The sequence below is a fragment of the Trachypithecus francoisi genome, unplaced genomic scaffold (assembly GCF_009764315.1).
Source record: "Trachypithecus francoisi isolate TF-2019V2 unplaced genomic scaffold, Tfra_2.0 Lachesis_group9, whole genome shotgun sequence".
Lineage (NCBI taxonomy): Eukaryota > Metazoa > Chordata > Mammalia > Primates > Cercopithecidae > Trachypithecus > Trachypithecus francoisi.
In genome coordinates, this window is record NW_022681474.1 from 22,155,316 (window position 1) to 22,175,279 (window position 19,964).

Sequence of the window (19,964 nt, forward strand, 5' to 3'; positions counted from 1 at the left end):
ATCTTATGCCTAAAAAAAAAAAAATCCCTAAGGAATTCTTATACCTGTAAAAAAACTATTAGACATAATAAATGCATTTGGCAAGGTTGCAAAATTAATAAACAAAAATCAATTGTATTCCTATCTATTAGCTGGTATATGCTGGATTTCTTCCCCCTCCAAATTCATATGTTAAAGACCTAACTCCCAGAACCCGAAAATGTGACTGTAATTGGGAATTGAGCATTTAAAGAGGTGTTCAAGTTAAAATGAGGCCATTATGGTGGTTCCTAATCCAATCTCACTGCTGTCCTTATGATAAAAGAAAATTTGGACACAAAAGAAGATGTATACACAGAGAAAAGATCATGTGAGAACATGACCATTTACAAGCCAAGAAGTAAGGCCTCGGAAGAAACCAAAACTGCTGGCACCCTGATCTGGGACTCTTAGCCTCCAGAAATGCAAGTGTTTACACCACTCAGTCAGTGGTGTTTTGTTGTGGAAGCCCAGCAAACTAATACGAGAACCATTCGGAATTAAGAGAACGATTTCATTTATAACAGCATCAAAAAGAACAAAATACTTAGAAATAAATATAACAAAACAAGTACAATGCTAGTACATTGAAGCTACAAAACTACATAACAATATTGAAATACATTAAAGAAGAACAAGATTAATAGAAAAACATCTCATATTCATGGATTGGAAGACTTCATATTGTCAAGATGGCAACAGTCCCAAAATTAATCTGGAGGTTCAATTAAATCCCAATAAAAATTCCAACAGCCTCTTTTGGAGAAATGGACAAGCAGATTCTAAAATTTATGTGAAAATGCAAAGGATTCAGACTAGCTAAATCAATCTTGACAAAAAGAACATAGCAAGAGGACTCGCACTTCCTTGTTTCAACTCTTACCAAGAAGCTACAGTAAGCAAAGCAGTGTGGTATAAGGATAGACAGGTATATTAATGGGATAGAATTGAGAGCACAGAAAGAAACCTATATGTCTACAGCCAACTGATTTTCAACAGTGATGTCAGGATCATTCAACGCAGTAACAATCTTTTCAACAAGTGGCTGAGACAATTGTATGTCTTTTTTTTTTTTTTTTTTATACTTTAAGTTCTAGGGTACATGTGCATAACGTTTATATCATGTATAACTCCCCAATGCAATCCCTCCCTCCTCCCCCCTCCCCCTGATAGGCCCCAGTGTGTGATGTTCCCCTTCCCGAGTCCAAGTGATCTCATTGTTCAGTTCCCACCTATGAGTGAGAACATGCGGTGTTTGGTTTCTCTTCTTGTGAGAGTTTGCTAAGAATGATGGTTTCCAGCTGCATCCATGTCCCTACAAAGGACGCAAACTCATCCTTTTTTATGGCTGCATAGTATTCCATGGTGTATATGTGCCACATTTTCTTAATCCAGTCTGTCACAGATGGACATTTGGGTTGATTCCAAGTCTTTGCTATGTGAGTAGTACCGCAATAAACATACGTGTGCATGTGTCTTTGTAGTAGAGTAATTATAATCCTTTGGGTATATACCCAGTAGTGGGATGGCTGGGTCATATGGTACCTCTAGTTCTAGATCCTTGAGGAATCGCCATACTGTTTTCCATAATGGTTGAACTAGTTTACAATCCCACCAACAGTGTAAAAGTGTTCCTATTTCTCCACATCCTCTCCAACATCTATTGTTTCCTGACTTCTTAATGATTGCCATTCTAACTGGTGTGAGATGGTATCTCATTGTGGTTTTGATTTGCATTTCTCTGATGGCCAGTGATGACGAGCATTTTTTCATGTGTCTGTTGGCTGTATGGATGTCTTCTTTTGAGAAATGTCTGTTCATATCCTTTCCCCACTTTTTGATGGGGTTGTTTGTTTTATTCTTGTATATTTGTTTGAGTTCTTTGTAGATTCTGGATATTAGCCCTTGTCAGATGAGTAGGTTGCAAAAATTTTCTCCCATTCTGTAGGTTGCCTGTTCACTCTGATGGTAGTTTCTTTTGCTGTGCAAAAGCTCTTTAGTTTAATTAGATCCCATTTGTCATTTTGGCTTTTGCTGCCGTTGCTTTTGGTGTTTTAGACATGAAGTCCTTGCCCATGCCTATGTCCTGAATGGTACTACCTAGATTTTCTTCTAGGGTTTTTATGGTATTAGGTCTAACATTTAAGTCTCTAATCCATCTTGAATTAATTTTCGTATAAGGGGTAAGGAAAGGATCCAGTTTCAGCTTTCTACTTATGGCTAGCCAATTTTCCCAGCACCATTTATTAAATAGGGAATCCTTTCCCCATTTCTTGTTTCTCTCAGGTTTGTCAAAGATCAGATGGCTGTAGATGTGTGGTATTATTTCTGAGGACTCTGTTCTGTTCCATTGGTCTATATCTCTGTTGTGGTACCAGTACCATGCTGTTTTGGTTACTGTAGCCTTGTAGTATAGTTTGAAGTCAGGTAGCGTGACGCCTCCAGCTTTGTCCTTTTGACTTAGGATTGTCTTGGCAATGCGGGCTCTTTTTTGGTTCCATATGAACTTTAAAGCAGTTTTTTCCAATTCTGTGAAGAAAGTCATTGGTGGCTTGATGGGGATGGCATTGAATCTATAAATAACCTTGGGCAGTATGGCCATTTTCACGATATTGATTCTTCCTATCCATGAGCATGGTATGTTCTCCCATTTGTTTGTGTCCTCTTTTATTTCACTGAGCAGTGGTTTGTAGTTCTCCTTGAAGAGGTCCTTGACATCCCTTGTAAGCTGGATTCCTAGGTATTTTATTCTCTTTGAAGCAATTGTGAATGGAAGTTCATTCCTGATTTGGCTCTCTGCTTGTCTGTTACTGGTGTATAAGAATGCTTGGGATTTTTGCACATTAATTTTGTATCCTGAGACTTTGCTGAAGTTGCTTATCAGCTTAAGGAGATTTTGGGCTGAGACGATGGGGTTTTCTAAATATACAATCATGTCATCTGCAAACAGGGACAATTTGACTTCTTCTTTTCCTAACTGGATACCCTTGATTTCTTTCTCTTGCCTGATTGTCCTAGCCAGAACTTCCAACACTATGTTGAATAGGAGTGGTGAGAGAGGGCATCCCTGTCTTGTGCCAGTTTTCAAAGGGAATTTTTCCAGTTTTTGCCCATTCAGTATGATATTAGCTGTGGGTTTGTTGTAAATAGCTCTTATTATTTTGAGGTACATTCCATCAATACCGAATTTATTGAGCGTTTTTAGCATAAAGGGCTGTTGAATTTTGTCAAAAGCCTTTTCTGCATCTATTGAGATAATCATGTGGTTCTTGTCTTTGGTTCTGTTTATATGCTGGATTAAATTTATTGATTTGCGAATGTTGAACCAGCCTTGCATCCCAGGGATGAAGCCCACTTGATCATGGTGGATAAGCCTTTTGATGTGCTGCTGAATCCGGTTTGCCAGTATTTTATTGAGAATTTTTGCATCGATGTTCATCAGGGATATTGGTCTAAAATTCTCTTTTTTGTTGTGTCTCTGCCAGGCTTTGGTATCAGGATGATGTTGGCCTCATAAAATGAGTTAGGGAGGATTCTCTCTTTTTCTATTGATTGGAATAGTTTCAGAAGGAATGGTACCAGCTCCTCCTTGTACCTCTGGTAGAATTCAGCTGTGAATCCATCTGGTCCTGGACTTTTTTCGTGGGTAGGCTATTAATTGTTGCCTCAATTTCAGAGCCTGTTATTGGTCTATTCAGGGATTCAACTTCTTCCTGGTTCAGTCTTGGGAGAGTGTAAGTGTCCAGGAAATTATCCATTTCTTCTAGATTTTCTAGTTGATTTGCGTAGAGGCATTTATAGTATTCTCTGATGGTTGTTTGTATTTCTGTGGGGTCGGTGGTGATATCCCCTTTATCATTTTTTATTGCGTCTATTTGATTCCTCTCTCTTTTCTTCTTTATTAGTCTTGCTAGCGGTCTGTCAATTTTGTTGATCTTTTCAAAAAACCAACTCCTGGATTCATTGATTTTTTGGAGGGTTTTTTGTGATTCTATCTCCTTCAGTTCTGCTCTGATCTTAGTTATTTCTTGCCTTCTGCTAGCTTTTGAATGTGTTTGCTCTTGCCTCTCTAGTTCTTTTAATTGTGATGTTAAGTGTCAATTTTAGATCTTTCCTGCTTTCTCTTGTGGGCATTTAGTGCTATAAATTTCCCTCTACACACTGCTTTAAATGTGTCCCAGAGATTCTGGTATGTTGTATCTTTGTTCTCATTGGTTTCAAAGAACATCTTTATTTCTGCTTTCATTTCGTTATGTACCCAGTGGTCATTCAGGAGCAGGTTGTTCAGTTTCCATGTAGTTGAGCGGTTTTGATTGAGTTTCTTAGTCCTGAGTTCTAGTTTGATTGCACTGTGGTCTGAGAGACAGTTTGTTATAATTTCTGTTCTTGTACATTTGCTGAGGAGTGCTTTACTTCCAATTATGTGGTCAATTTTGGAATAAGTGCGATGTGGTGCTGAGAAGAATGTATATTCTGTTGATTTGGGGTGGAGAGTTCTATAGATGTCTATTAGGTCCGCTTGGTGCAGAGATGAGTTCAATTCCTGGATATCCTTGTTAACTTTCTGTCTCGTTGATCTGTCTAATGTTGACAGTGGAGTGTTGAAATCTCCCATTATTATTTTATGGGAGTCTAAGTCTCTTTGTAGGTCTCTAAGGACTTGCTTTATGAATGTGGGTGCTCCTGTATTGGGTGCATATATATTTAGGAGAGTTAGCTCTTCCTGTTGAATTGATCCCTTTACCATTATGTAATGGCCTTCTTTGTCTCTTTTGATCTTTGATGGTTTAAAGTCTGTTTTATCAGAGACTAGGATTGCACCCCTGCTTTTTTTTGTTCTCCATTTGCTTGGTAGATCTTCCTCCATCCCTTTATTTTGAGCCTATGTATGTCTCTGCATGTGAGATGGGTCTCCTGAATACAGCAGACTGATGGGTCTTGACTCTTTATCCAGTTTGCCAGTCTGTGTCTTTTAATTGGAGCATTTAGTCCATTTACATTTAAGGTTAATATTGTTATGTGTGAACTTGATCCTGTCATTATGATATTAACTGGTTATTTTGCTCATTAGTTGATGCAGTTTCTTCCTAGCCTCGATGGTCTTTACATTTTGGCATGTTTTTGCAACGGCTGGTACCAGTTGTTCCTTTCCATGTTTAGGGCTTCCTTCAGGGTCTCTTGTAAGGCAGGCCTGGTGGTGACAAAATCTCTAAGCATTTGCTTATCTGTAAAGCATTTTATTTCTCCTTCACTGATGAAACTTAGTTTGGCTGGATATGAAATTCTGGGTTGAAAATTCTTTTCTTTAAGAACGTTGAATATTGGCCCCCACTCTCTTCTGGCTTGTAGAGTTTCTGCGGAGAGATCTGCTGTTAGTCTGATGGGCTTCCCTTTGTGGGTAACCCGACCTTTCTCTCTGGCTGCCCTTAAGATTTTTTCCTTCATTTCAACTTTGGTGAATCTGGCAATTATGTGTCTTGGAGTTGCTCTTCTGGAGGAGTATCTTTGTGGTGTTCTCTGTATTTCCTGAATTTGAATGTTGGCCTGCCCTACTAGGTTGGGGAAGTTCTCCTGGATGATATCCTGAAGAGTGTTTTCCAACTTGGTTCCATTTTCCCCCTCACTTTCAGGCACCCCAATCAGACGTAGATTTGGTCTTTTTACATAATCCCATACTTCTTGCAGGCTTTGTTCATTTCTTTTTCTTCTTTTTTCTTTTGGTTTCTCTTCTCGCTTCATTTCATTCATTTGATCCTCAATCGCTGATACTCTTTCTTCCAGTTGATCGAGTCGGTTACTGAAGCTTGTGCATTTGTCATGTATTTCTCGTGTCATGGTTTTCATCTCTGTCATTTCGTTTATGATCTTCTCTGCATTAATTAGTCTAGCTGTCAATTCTTCCACTCTTTTTTCAAGATTTTTAGTTTCTTTGCGCTGGGTACGTAATTCCTCCTTTAGCTCTGAGAAGTTTGATGGGCTGAAGCCTTCTTCTCTCATCTCGTCAAAGTCATTCTCTGACCAGCTTTGATCCGTTGCTGGCGATGGGCTGCGCTCCTTTGCAGGGGGAGATGCGCTCTTATTTTTTGAATTTCCAGCTTTTCTGCCCTGCTTCTTCCCCATCTTTGTGGTTTTATCTGTCTCTGGTCTTTGATGATGGTGACGTACTGATGGGGTTTTGGTGTAGGTGTCCTTCCTGTTTGATAGTTTTCCGTCTGACAGTCAGAAGGACTGTCTGTTGGTCTGTTGGAGATTGCTTGAGGTCCACTCCAGACCCTGTTTGCCTGGGTATCAGCTGCAGAGGTTGCCGAAGATAGAATATTGCTGAACAGCGAGTGTACCTGTCTGATTCTTCCTTTGGAAGTTTCCTCTCAGGGATGACTCCACCCTGTGAGGTGTGGGGTGTCAGACTGCCCCTAGAGGGGGATGTCTCCCAGCTAGGCTACTCAGGGGTCAGGGACCCACCTGAGCAGGCAGTCTGTCCGTTCTCGGATCTCAACCTCCGAGTTGGGAGATCCAGGGCTCTCCCCAAAGCTGTCAGACAGAGTCGTTCGCCTCTGCACCGGCCCCCGCTGCTTTCCCTATTGGACCTCAGGTGTGGGCTGTCCCCAGAGGTGGAGTCTACAGAGACAGGCAGGTTTCCTTGAGCTGCTGTGAGCTCCACCCAGTTCGAGCTTCCCAGCGGCTTTGTTTACCTACTTAAGCCTCAGCAATGGCGGGCGCCCCTCCCCCAGCCTCGCTGTTACCTTGCGGATAGATCGCTGCAGACTGCTGTGTTAGCAGTGAGGGAGGCTCCGTGGGCGTGGGACCCTCCCGGCCAGGTGTGGGATATATTCTCCTGGTGTGCCTGTTTCCTTAAAGTGCAGTATTGGGGTGGGAGTTACCCGATTTTCCAGGTGTTATGTGTCTCAGTTCCCCGGCTAGGAAAACGGATTTCCTTCCCCCTTGCGCTTCCAGGTGAGGCGATGCCTCGCCCTGCTTCAGCTCACGCTGGTCCGGCTGCAGCAGCTGACCAGCACCGATTGTCCGGCACTCCCTAGAGAGATGACCCCAGTACCTCAGTTGAAAATGCAGAAATCACCGGTCTTCTGTGTTACTCGCGCTGGGAGTTGGAGACTGGAGCTGTTCCTATTCGGCCATCTTGCTCCGCCCCTCGAGACAATTGTATGTCTATATGCAAAAGAATAATTTTTGTTCCCTTCCTCACATTTTATACAAAATTTATATAAGATGGATCGAAGATCTGAATATGAAAGCGAAACTACAGCATTCTTAGGAGAAAAATATAGGTATAAATCGACCTTGGAATAGGCATAGGTTTCTTATACATGACACCTATAGTAGAAGTAACCAAAGAAAAATATATACATTGTGCTTTATCAAAACAAAATAAAAGGTGCGTCAAAGAACACTATCAAGAAAGTGAAAAGACAACTCATATGATTTCATTTCTTTCAGAAAATGTTTGCAAATCCTACATATTTTAAGAACCCAACATCCAGACTATGTTGAGAACTTGTACAACTCAACAATAAAAAGGCAATCCAATTAAAAATGAGAAAAGGTTTAGAGAGAATCTTTTCCAGAGAAGATACACGAATGCTCAATAAGCCCAAGAAAAGATACTTACCATCAATAGTCATCAGGGAAATGCAAATAAAAACCAGAATGTCATACCACTTCACACCAACTGGGATCACTGTAATTTTTTTAAGTGAAAATTAACAAGTATTTGCAAGGATGAGGAGACATTGGAACCATCATGCATTGCTGGGAAAGTAAAAAGGTGCAACCACTGTAGAAAACAGTTTGTCATTTTCTCACAAAGTTAATTGTAGAGTTACCAAACTACTCATATGTTCACACAAATTGTGCTTGGATTTTTAAAGTCACGTTATTCGTGATATCCAAAAAGTGGGAACAACCCAAATGTCCAATAACTGATGGACTTCATCTTTTTCCATAGTATAATTCAATGGAATATTATTGGAAATAAAAAGGAACAAAATACAGATATAGTCAACAGCATGGGCGAATCTGAAAACATGCTAAGCAAAAGAAATCAGACACAAAAGGCCATATACTGTATGATTCCATTTATGTGAGCTCTCCGGAAGGAACAAATTCCCAGAGACAGAAAGTAGATTAGTGTTTGCCAGGAGCTGAGGAGAAAGGGGAATGGGCAGTGATTGTTAAAGGATATGGGGTTTCTTTTTGGAGTGATGACATGTTCTGGAATTAGATGGTCGTCTGGATTTTACCACCTTGTGGGCATACTAAAAACCACTGAATAGTGTACACTTAAAAAAGGTGAATCTTAAGCTATGTAAATTATATATCAATAAAAATTTTGTAGAGATGGAAATAAAAAGACTGGAAATCTAGGGCAAAAGAAAACAGGATGAATGCAAGATGAGGAAAGGAAATTCAGTACAAGTCATGTTGGCGGACACTAGCAGTGGTGGTGCCTATGGGAATCAGAGCAGTCCTGCCTCCAACCCAAGAAGCCCTGTGATCTGTGCCAGGAGTAACAGCCTCCACTAGGGGCTCTGCAGAAGCACAATTTCTCCTGGGGCTGATATTTGAGAGTCAAATTTCCTGCAGTTTAGATATTTCCATCAGTTTAGCAAAATCTGGATAGGCTATAAGGCTGACAACTGTGTCCAAAGCAATAATCACTTGAGAACTTTTCCATGTGCCCCATCACTCTGCATTGTACAGCATATTCTTTAACATGTTTATTTCATTTTTCAATTCACTAAGTGCTTGCTGAGCACTTGCCCATTTTCCTTTATTAGCAAAATGCAGGAATTTAACCTATCTTTGAGCACAATTTGGGAATAAGATTTAAGTTTCTATAATACAATGTTGCCATTTAAAAATAAAGATAACATAATGCTCCTACCCCCTTTTGAGAATATAGTGTTCCATTTTATTAACATCTTTTCTACTTTTTTTTTTTTTTTTACATTTTTATGCTTTGCTATTTACTGGTCAAAACCACTTTAGTTCATTCAGATTCAGAAAGGAGACTATAAGCATGTATGCCATGTTAATGCAGGATATTGTTTCATTATGAATGTGCCTATATTGTTAATTTCATCTAAATAGTACATGCAGTATTTATAGGAGGCTAAAAGGCATAAAGTATTCTTGTATGTGAAACGCTCCAATTAAAAAGAGTTATGTTAGCTGTTAAGTAAGTTTTAAAAAGATGTTTATTCATTTCAAATGCCGAATTGATAAAATTTTCTCCTTAAAACTGTAAAGAACAAAAAGCTGGAATTACCCATCAACAGTACAATAGAATTCCAGTTTATTCTCAGAGCAGATCAGCCAAGATGAACAAACGAGTCTTGTAATTGCATACCAGAGGTCAAAAATTAGCCCTACCAAATGAGGAGGGAGAGGAATTGCTGAGACCTAGAAGAAAGGTCATAATATTTGGACTGAATAAAAGCAATTCACTAATAGCAATTTCCCTTTATCTGACAGCAATTGTAGAAAGTTTTAACAAATCCTGTTAAAATGGACAAAAACTATTTCCTGAATAGTTAAGAAAAGATTATAATAAATGTCAAGTATTCTACAGCATGTATAGAATCTCATTTCCAAGGGAGTAAGCTGTTTTCTTCAGCATCCTGTTAGCCAAGTTCCAATTTTGGACAGGTCCTAGGAAACACAACATTGTTAAAGACAGAGATGAAACAAGGTGATTAATTGTAAGTACATTTCTATAGATAGTATTGCACTTGGAATGTGTAAAAATCTCTCTGAAGCTTGGTAGAGATAAGGGTTGTAAACAGATTTGAAATCCACACAGCAATAGGTCACATGCTAATCTTTGCCCAGAGTTCTATGTTGTTGAGAATGATTCTGATATATTATTTTAAAGGAGAGAGTGTCATATGAATTCCAGATCTTTGTCATGGACAAAGAATCTAAGTGCTATTCATTTGTGGTTCCTGATTCATTTGTTCTTTGAGAGATTAGCTAAAATGAAGGGAGTGGGTGAAAGAACCACTAATTCTTTTCCTACATCTATAGTAAATACAAACAGACCTCCAGCCATTACTATATCTCTCCCTCCTGTCAGACGGAAGATGTAACATCTTCCACGAACGCTTACTTTGTTACTACAAAATGGAAAGAGACACTTCTACTGTGGTGAAATGTATATGGCAAACCCACATAATTTAGGCCACAAAATACCCTACTTTAGCCAGAATGATAAGAGTAATCTACTTTTTCCATTTCACTCTGAGCATACTGTCCTACATACATTTCATTTATTCGTTCCTTGCTACAATGTAAAGGCAGAGTATACTTTTAAAAATAATTATTCATCAACATTTAAGACAAATGATCAAAGCTTGAGTTTATTGTTATACAATGTTGCTCTTTCACCTTTATTTCTGAACAGCAAATCTCATCAAGCATGATTGAGTTTGCTTACTTGTATCTTCTCCCATACTTCTGCATTTACTATGTGTATAGCTCTTCATAATAAAATTGAGATAGGAGTAAACCAGTACAATTCAGCAGCATCAGTGACTTAACCAAACATATAAAAGTCTTTCCCGACTGACCCTGAATGACCATTTACCCCCTTTCAAATTTTGACATCAAATTTCTACTTACAAAAAATATATAGTTTCAATCAGGAGGGCAGAGCATTGATGACCCCAAGTAACAAGAAAAATGAACGCTGCGAAGACGCACATAAAATAATAAAGGAAAAAAGAAAGAAAATGATAGCAAGGATAGGTGGGGATTTACTTGTTCTCAGAGGAGGATACACCTATTTTTCTACTGTGAAAGAAGGAGAGATAACCCAGTCTAAAAAAAGAGATGCTTTCTTGAAATGGTTTCTGCTGGATTCCCCATTATTTTAGATATCATGGGAGCTGGAGTTGTGCAGAATATTTTGGGATGCTTTCCACATGGATTTATGATTCTCAAAAAGAATCAGCATCAATTAAACTATAGTTGACCCTTGAACAGTATGGGGGTCAGGGGAACGGACCCCCTACACAGTAGAAAATTCATGTACAATTTCGACTTCTCATAAACTTAACTACTAATACCCTACTGTTGTAAGAAAATCATAAGGAAGATAAAATATACTTACTGTTTATTAAGTGGAAGTAGATCATCAGACTTTCATCCTCATTGTCTTCACATTGAGTGGGCTGAAGAGGAGGAGGAAGAGACTGAGTGGACTGAAGAGGAGGAGGAAGAGGAGGGGTTAGTCTTGCTGTGTTAGGGGTGGCAGAGGAGGAAGAAAATCCATGCAAAAGCGGACCCTCCCAGTTCAAACCCCTGTTGTTCAAGGGTCAACCGCACAATCAAGTTTTGATGAGAAGACTCAGTTTTCAAACTCGATTTTAAGCAGGTATGTATCTAGGTACTCAAATTCAGATGTAATATTACATGGAATTTAAACACTCCTGGTTAAGCAGAAATAGAAGAATTGTTACCTAAGTAGAAATCAACCTATGGGAGGAAAGCTCAGGGAAGAGCCAGGGTCCTGGCATAATAAAGACTTGTAGGCATGACATATGTTTGTGTTTATTCGTGTATATCTGTTGTTTGGAAATAAAGAGCAAATTGAGTATTGGATTAAGGGAAACACATTTCTTGTGAGAGAGCCATCCTTTGAGCATCACATTTGCAAAGGTAGATTGATTATCCGGATCCACTTCCAGTGGGTTTTGTTGCAAGCTGAGACATCTATTGACAGCATCCATAGACTCTTCAGAACTTGGAGTGGAAAGGAACTTGAACTTAGAACACATGGAAATTTGTTACGTGATTGAAGTCTTCTCTCACTTTTGCTTCAGAAACACTTAAAGCCACGTACTTTGCGGTAGGCAATGTTCTACATTTATTAAATATAGAGCTAACTCATCCAATCCGTTGCAACCACCTTATAAGGGCGTTACTCTAATTCTCTCCATTTGATGGATGGATAACTGAGGCTAGGAGATAAATTGCTCATTGCAGGGCAGGTGAAATTCCAGCCCAGGTTATCCGGGCTTTAGATCCTGTACTTTTAACCAATAGCGCGTTGCTTCTTTTCCTTGTATTTATCTCTTTCAAAAATGATTAACTGTATGCAAAATAATATAACTAACGAGAGGGCCGACAAGGGTTAACGCGGAAACAGATCCCCGAAGTGAAAAAACAAAAACAAACCGGGGAGCCAGATCCCCTGAAAGCCCTGGTAGGAAATTCAATGGGCCTCCTGTTCCTTTAAACTCTCGCTTTCGCCCCCGCTGACACTTTACAAAGCCGCGGCGGCAGCGGCGGGGACCACGCTGCGGCGCGCCACCCTCCGCCACCCTCCCGCGCAGGGCTGGGGTCCGAGGGGGCTTCGCGGAGTCGGTAACCTAACAGGCTCTCGTTTGCTTTCTCCACACCCAGCCACTGCCAGACCCAGCCTCCGGGAGGGAGCGAGCTATGGTTAACCCTTTCGTGCCCACGGAGACCCCGCCAGGGTTGGGGCGGGGCGCGATGGCCCCCCGCAGTCAGGCGCGAAGGCGGCCTGGACGCCAGGTGGGTGGGGGGAGCAGTTGGCGGAGCTGCCCAGGACGCGCGAGCAGAGTGCGGGGATGGCGCCCAGGCAGCGCGGAGGTACGGCTCCGCGCTCCCCCGCTAGCTCCCCGGACTCGTCCCCTCTCCCCGCGCTCGGGGGCAGCCGGCTGCCGGGGGCGCGCAGGGCTGGAGTGGCCCTCTCTCTCCCCTTCGCTAGGCTCCCCCGGCTTAATCTGTTGGCGGGGACTCCTCAGCCAGCCCCGAGGAAAGTGCAGTCATTGGACAGGTCGGTGCGGGCTGCCGGTTTCAGGGAGGAAGGTGGGAGAAGCCTGGAGGAGCGAAGGGGAGGGCGGAGGGAGGAGGGAGGAGGGTGCGGCGGCAGATCTGGCAAATTGCGAGCTGCCTTCCCTCCTCAAAGTGTGGAGCAGGAGCGCTGGGGAGCGTGGCGACGGCAGCGTCTCCTCCGCCACCAAACTCCTGGGGCTCCGCGGGGGCTTGGGGCCACCTCCTCCTGAGCCTGGAGGAACCCTCTCCCGATAGGTTCTAGCCTGACTCCCTCCCACCCCACCCTTTTCCTTTCTTCTTCCTCTCTCTCTTTTTTTTTTAAAAACACACACACACACACATTTTTTTTTTCCTGCCTTCGGACCTCAGACTGCTGCAGCCCGAACGTTCCCAGGGCTCAGCTCTTTGGAGCTGCCCATTCCTCCCGCTGCGAGAAAGGACGCGCGCCCTGCGTCGGGCGAAGAAAAGAAGCAAAACTTGTCGGGAGGGTTTCGCCATCAACCTCCTTCCCGCAAACCTAAAAACCTCCTGCCGGGGCCATCCCGAGACAGAGGAAAGTTCCTGCAGAGCCGACCAGCCCTAGTGGATCTGAAGCAGGCAGCAGCGGCGCTGGCTGTGGAATTAGATCTGTTTTGAACGCAGTGGAGCGCATCGCTGGGGCTCGGAAGTCACCGTCTGCGGGCACCGGGGTGGCGCTGTCCGAGTGGAACCGACAGTTTGCGAGCCCCGGCTGCAAGTGGCCTTTCCTCCCCGCAGTTGTTGTTCAGAGTCGGGTGAGGGCTGCGAGTGTGGCAAGTTGCAAAGAGAGCCCCACAGGTCCGGAGAGGGCTGCGCTCCTGCTCGCGTTCGCTTCTTCCTCTTCTCGGTTCCTTACTGTGAAATCGCAGGGACATTTACAAAGGCCTCCGGATCCCACCGAGACCGATCCGCAGCGCTTGGCCCGGTCGCGCCTCTTGAATCGGGAGCCCCCGAGCACCGGCGAAGGACTGGCGGGCTGGGTAGGGAGGTGGCGGCGGCGGCATGGCGAGGTTCCCGAGGGCCGACCTGGCCGCTGCAGGAGTTGTGTTACTTTGCCACTTCTTTACGGACCAGTTTCGGTTCGCCGATGGGAAACCAGGAGACCAAATCCTTGGTAAGTAAGATGCACTTTGGCTTTTTGATTTTGTGCGCAGCTGAAGACCTTCCTGGAACTCTCATTCCCCCTACTCTCTCCCCCTACATCACCTGTCTGCCCTTGGGAAACTTATTGCAGTTGCTTTTCGGGTAAACTTAGGCTTCCCAAATGGGGAAAAGAGGGTTAACAAGAGAAGGACGCCGGGGACTAGGGGTTTTCTTGAGGCTTTCGGGCTTACTTCACCTGGGCGGCAGGGGGTAGTACTGTCTCCCCCAAGTAGCCCCGGGAGGGCTCCATTGTGAGAGCAAGCTACTTCTGTGGATACATCTCCTAGGACCTGGCATCTCCAGGCTGTGTGCTCTACGGCTCCTCCTCCTTCCTCGCTGCTGGTTAAATTAAGCGAGTGTGTGATGTGGGGTGGGTGGGGGACTTGGTGAAAGCCAGGGATTGCCGGTCTCCCCTCTGCGTGAGAAAATTCCCTGTGGCAGCAGCTGCCTTCCCCTGGCGATCCCCAGTAGCTCAGTCTAGTGAACTGGGCCAAGCGGGCCCTGGAAGTGGAGTGGGGTAGGTGCGGCCGGCGCAAAGGTGGGGAGCAGGTGGGAAAGGTGGGGGCGGGCGCGCCTCTGGATGCTTATACCCCTGCTCCCATTGTCCTCCGCCTGCCAGCTTCACAGACAGGTCTGAACGCGCAGACGGTTCCTCAGAGTGCCCTGATTTTGTCCCCGAGAGGACCCCCAACCTCTGCATCCTCTTAGTGGCTGTCCTGGCAGGTGCGCGTCCTGCGGGGAGCCGCGCCCAGGGGACGATCGCCGAGCGGAAGGCACAGGGCTGCCTCCTGGGACCCTGCCCACCGCGAACTGGGTGCCTACTCCCCATTTCTGCCTTTCAGTGAAGAAAGTGAAGACCCAGGCAGAAAGAGATCTTGGCAGAAATTGGTGAACTCGGATGGACTTCGAGAGGAGGTGAAACGAGAAAAAAAGAAAAAACTTGGAGGGAAAATAAAAGAAAACGAGAACTTACTGCTTAGGATAATCAATTTGTTCTTTTCTGGTGTGTGTGTTTGTGTGTGTGTGTGTGTAATTTAAATGATTGCCCAGAAATTATGCCTGCATCCTCAACAGTCAAACTTGAGAGTCACAGATGGAAGGCTGGGGGTACACCTGGGGATGCCAGGCAAGGTGAATCTTGAAGATCTTGAAGGAAACCCTTGAGTGAAATTTACCAAGCCGCCACTTAGAAGACAGTCACAACACTTCGCCTGTCCCTGGTGTAAACTGTTCTAGATAAAACACAGATACTGACTCTGCGCTCTTATTTATGGTTGGAGGGGTGTGTGTGTTGGGGTGTATGTGTAGGGAGGCAATAGGATGACAATACTTTTAAAGCTGAGAATAAAATGCAGATTTCTTGGGTGTTGATTTGTCTTTGTCACATTTAATTGCTCTGCATTAATGGACATAGATTGTTCTTGACTGTGTATGATTTATGACAGTAGACTATACCTTTTGTTTATTTCTCTGATATGTTTCACTGGTCGGAAAAAAATAACACTTTTAGCTTTCCAGGAAAGAACACATTTATTTAAAAATTGCAACAGTAATTTTCATGTACTTATTCATGGTATGAATAGATGCTTAATGAAAACAATTTATTCCACCACAAACGAGGCTAAAAGGATATGTGTGCCAACATGCATCCCAAGTTGTTTATTTAAAAACTTCTTTGGCACTAGGAATAAAAACTGCATTTGCAGTAAAAATAAATAAATAAATAAATAAATGCCAGCAAATGTTTATCTTTTTATAAACCTTTTCCAGTAATGTTACTGAAAAAAGAATATATGTACACACACACACAGATACATACACACACACACTTGCTATGCCAGGAAGTTCAGAAATTGAGGATGAAATTCATCCCGAAGTAAGATTGGCCATATAATTAAAAGCTCTTGTTGTGGGAAATATAAAATACTTAAAATGTTCAACATCAATGTACTGGTATTTTAAGATAGTTGAATATTTCTGATGAGAAATATACTCTAGAAGCCCATATATTGATAGGATTGATTTTTAAAAGAATGATTTTAAATTCCTTGGCAAATTTTCAAAGACTTTTATAAACCAAAGTAGCTTCTTTCCTGGACATCAATTTACATGTAGTTTTATGAAGAAAATATTGTAATTAAATGGTTAACTTACTGAATATATAAAAATGGCAAGGTGAAACAAAAAATACACAATTTTTTTGTAAACTAGTCTATATAAAAGTTCGATATGGGGGGAAAGTCCAACAGTCTTGAAATTTGGCACACAACAATCAGGATTTTTATTACAGACATTTTGGCACTGGAAAAATATCTGATTTCGTAACAGGGACTTTTTATTATGCATTACTTTAGTAAATGCTGCAGTTGACTTTATTGCCACCAGAGGGCAGAGAAACTGCTAATTTCCTCTATTCCCTTTTCTGTTTTAGAGGGAAGTAGTTTATGTTTATCATATAATTTACACTTATTTTAGTTGTTCTTTCTCTGGTTAAAGATTTTTTTCTGTTATTTCCTGCTTTTGTTGGAGTTAAACAATTTACTTTGAATTATTACTAATTTGTAGAGTTTGTTATGAGTGTGTTGCTGTTGAGACATAATCACTAAAGTCTGTTTGCATATAAACCTAGAGCAAAATAGTATAATAGAGGGTTTAATTCAAGTGAATATTTATTATAAAATGGATATCTGTCCATATTCTTGGGCAAAGGACAGGTTAATTATTTTATCAATCAATGACTTGAGGCTACATGCAAAATTTTAAAAATATGAAATCTGAGTTTCTTTTTCCTTTAAAGAATAGATACAAGTTTTGAAGCTTGAGGTTAGGTAAGTTTGGACTGAGACATAATTGTAGTGTAGAACATTTATGTCAAAGATAATGTTTTTGTTTGTTCATGAATGTCTACATAGAGGTTTGGAATTATTATTATTATTATTCTGAGTAGGAGTCTCACTCTGTCACTCAGGCTGGAGTACAATGGCACAATCTCCAGCTCACTGCAACCTCTGCCTCCCAGGTTCAAGCAATTCTCTTGCCTCAGCCTCCCGAGTAGCTGGGATTACAGGCGCCCACCACCACGCCTGGCTATTTTTGTATTTTTAGTAGAGACAGGGTTTTACCATATTGACCAGGCTGGTCTCAAACTCCTGACCTCATGATCCGCCTACCTCGGCCTCCCAAAGTGCTGGGATTACAGGCTTGACCCACCGCACCCAGCCTGGAATTATTATAATCAGGAGAATTTGCACATTTCAATGTGATCTTCAGAAATAAACCCTTGCTCCAGACAGGTTTCCTTACTACAAGAATCAGATACTCTCATGCAGAGATGTAGAAAATATATGTCCTTATCAATTAGTTTTGTCATTTTTTCCTAAAACTATCTCCTATTGCAGAAACATTATGTTTTTAAAGAGGAATGAGTTGATCAACAACCTTGATCATGGGATCTAAAGTCTTCAGCTGCAGGCTGGGTGCCATAGCTCACACCTGTAATCCCAGCACTTGGGAGATCGAGGTGGGCAGATCACCTGAGGTCAGGAGTTCGAGACCAGCCTGGCCAACATGGTGAAACCCCATCTCTACTAAAAATACAAAAATTAGCTGGGCATGGTGGCTGACACCTGTAATCCTAGCTATACTTGGGAGGCTGAGGCAGGAGAATCACTTGAACCCAGGAGGTGGAGGTAGCAGTGAGCCGAGATAGTGCCATTGCACTCCAACCTGGGGGGGTGACAAAGGAAGACTCTGCCTCAAAAAAATAAAAATAAAAATAAGTAAATAAACAAATAAATAAATAAATAAAGTCTTCAGTTACTTCCTCATCACATTAAATACAGTCCCTTCTCCATGGTCTTCACGGCCATTGCAGTGTGGCCTCAAGCACTTTCCCACCCTCTCTCCCCTGCCTGTTCTTGAATGCTCTCACCAGATGAGCTGCTGGAAGTTCCCTGAGTGTGTACCATGCATTAACACTTCTGCCATTCCTCCTGCTCTTCCTTTTCTAAGTCCATCTCCATCCATCCATTTTCCAATTTTTCCTACAGATTTATCTCAAATGACACTCTCCACAAAAGGATGTGTTGTCTTAGAATTCTCAGTGCACTTTATGCCTTCTTCAAAGGCACTTGCTTGATACTGTAGGGTTTCCTTTTCTTTCCATTTCTGCCTCTCTCTCATGTATTCTATTAGACCAGACCATACGTCCCTGAGGTCAGGGTCTGCTGTCATTTATTTCTGAATCTGCTGTGGCAACTACCAATAAATAGTTGCAATAAATGGTTGTTGGACTTAATTGAACTGAATAGAACTATAGTTCAAGCTGAATTATTAATTTGAATGCCACCACCTTGGGAGACTTTTAAAATAATTCCCATGCTAAGACTTTGTCCATCAATAGGATAGAAATAAATTTAAAACTAACTTCAGAGAGTAATTGTTGAAACCGAAGCATAAGATCCAGAAGCCTGCTAAATTATCCTTCTGCTATTAGGTGGGACTTTCAAAAATTCATTCAACCATTCTTCTGTCCTGCTGGTTTCTGAGTGAATGTTCACTCACGTTCTTAATCTCATATCTTTTTTCTTTTACATATTTCTTTAAAAAAATTATTTGTTTTAATTTTTATTTTTAATAATATGTATTTAAGCTGTGCAACATGATGCTTGTTTATTTTCAAATTCTGTGTATAAGAGAAAACCAAATTGCATTTGTATTTCTGTGTCTGAATTATTTTACTTAGCACAACGTCCCCCAGGTTCATCCATGCTATCACAAACAGCAAGATCTTTTTTAAGGCTAAATAATATTCCATTGTGCATATATATATGCACTATATATGCAATATATAGAATACATATGCACTATCTATGCAATATATAATATATATGAAATACACATGATATATATGCACTAGATATGGAATATATATGCATTACATATGCAATGTATATGAAATATATATCCAGTTATTCATCATTGGACACTCAGGTTGTTGCCATATCTTGGCTATTGTGAATAATGCTTCAGTTAACATGGGAGTGAAGATACCTCTTAAAGGCGCTGATTTTCTTCAGGTATATATCCAGAAGAGAGATTGCTGGCTCATATGGTGGGTTTATTTTTAATTTTTTGAAGCAACTTCATATTGTTCTACATTCCCACCAACGGTGTGAAGGGTTCCCTTTTCTCCACATCCTCACCCACACTTACTATCCTATTGTCTTTTTGACAGTAGCCATCTTAATATTAGTAATTGTGACATGATACCTTATTGTGGTTTTGATTTGCATTTCCCTAATGATTAGTGATGTTGAGGACCTTGTCATATATCTGTTGGCCATTTTTTTTTGTCTTATTTGGAGAAATGTCCATTTTTAGGCCCTTTGCCCATTTTAAAATCAGTCATATACCTGAAGCCTTCTGTTGATAGATAGGACTTTCAAAAAGTGTATTCTACTCTTCTCCTATACTGCTAGTTTCTGACTGCATATTTCCTTATGTTTTTAATTTAATATCTTGAAATACAGTATACATATATATGTACATATGCATACATATATGGTGGTTGTGGTGTTTCGTTTCACTGAAGCTGAAGACTACTAAATCATTTTGATTACTTGTGAGATTGCTTTTGAATTAAACTGTCTTTAGGCCTTATGCCACTAAACTATAATGAAGGAGGCTTTAGAAATATTGTCTCGGCTGGGCGTGGTGGCTCACGCCTGAGATCCCAACATGCTAACACTTTTTTGGGGGTCCGAGGTGGGTAGATCAGGAGGTCAGGAGATCAAGACCATCCTGGCCAACATGGTGAAACCCCGTCTGTACTAAAAATAAAAAAATTTGCCAGGTGTGGTGGCACACACCTGTAGTCCCAGCTACTCAGGAGGCTGAGGCAGGAGAATAGCTTGAACCCGGGAGGTGGCAGTTGACAATGAACCACTGCACTCCAGCTGGGTGAC

At 41.7% G+C, this 19,964-nt stretch overlaps 1 protein-coding gene and 2 long non-coding RNA genes across 3 annotated transcripts in view; 2 read left to right on the forward strand and 1 right to left on the reverse strand.

Moving 5' to 3' along the window:
- Positions 1-9,215: 9,215 nt before the first annotated feature.
- LOC117082589 lies at positions 9,216-14,904 on the reverse strand. Its single transcript, XR_004436689.1, has 3 exons — positions 14,589-14,904; positions 11,147-11,207; positions 9,216-9,687 (listed from the first exon to the last, which is right to left on the reverse strand). It is a non-coding gene; the product is annotated as an uncharacterized LOC117082589 (long non-coding RNA).
- The window catches only part of PLXDC2 (plexin domain containing 2), a 465,187-nt gene continuing 458,203 nt past the window's right edge, over positions 12,981-19,964 (forward strand). The window contains 1 exon segment of the mRNA XM_033209382.1: positions 12,981-13,969. Coding sequence (XP_033065273.1) covers positions 13,858-13,969 — 112 coding nt within the window. The 5' untranslated portion in view covers positions 12,981-13,857.
- LOC117082591 lies at positions 14,362-14,920 on the forward strand. Its single transcript, XR_004436697.1, has 2 exons — positions 14,362-14,515; positions 14,841-14,920. It is a non-coding gene; the product is annotated as an uncharacterized LOC117082591 (long non-coding RNA).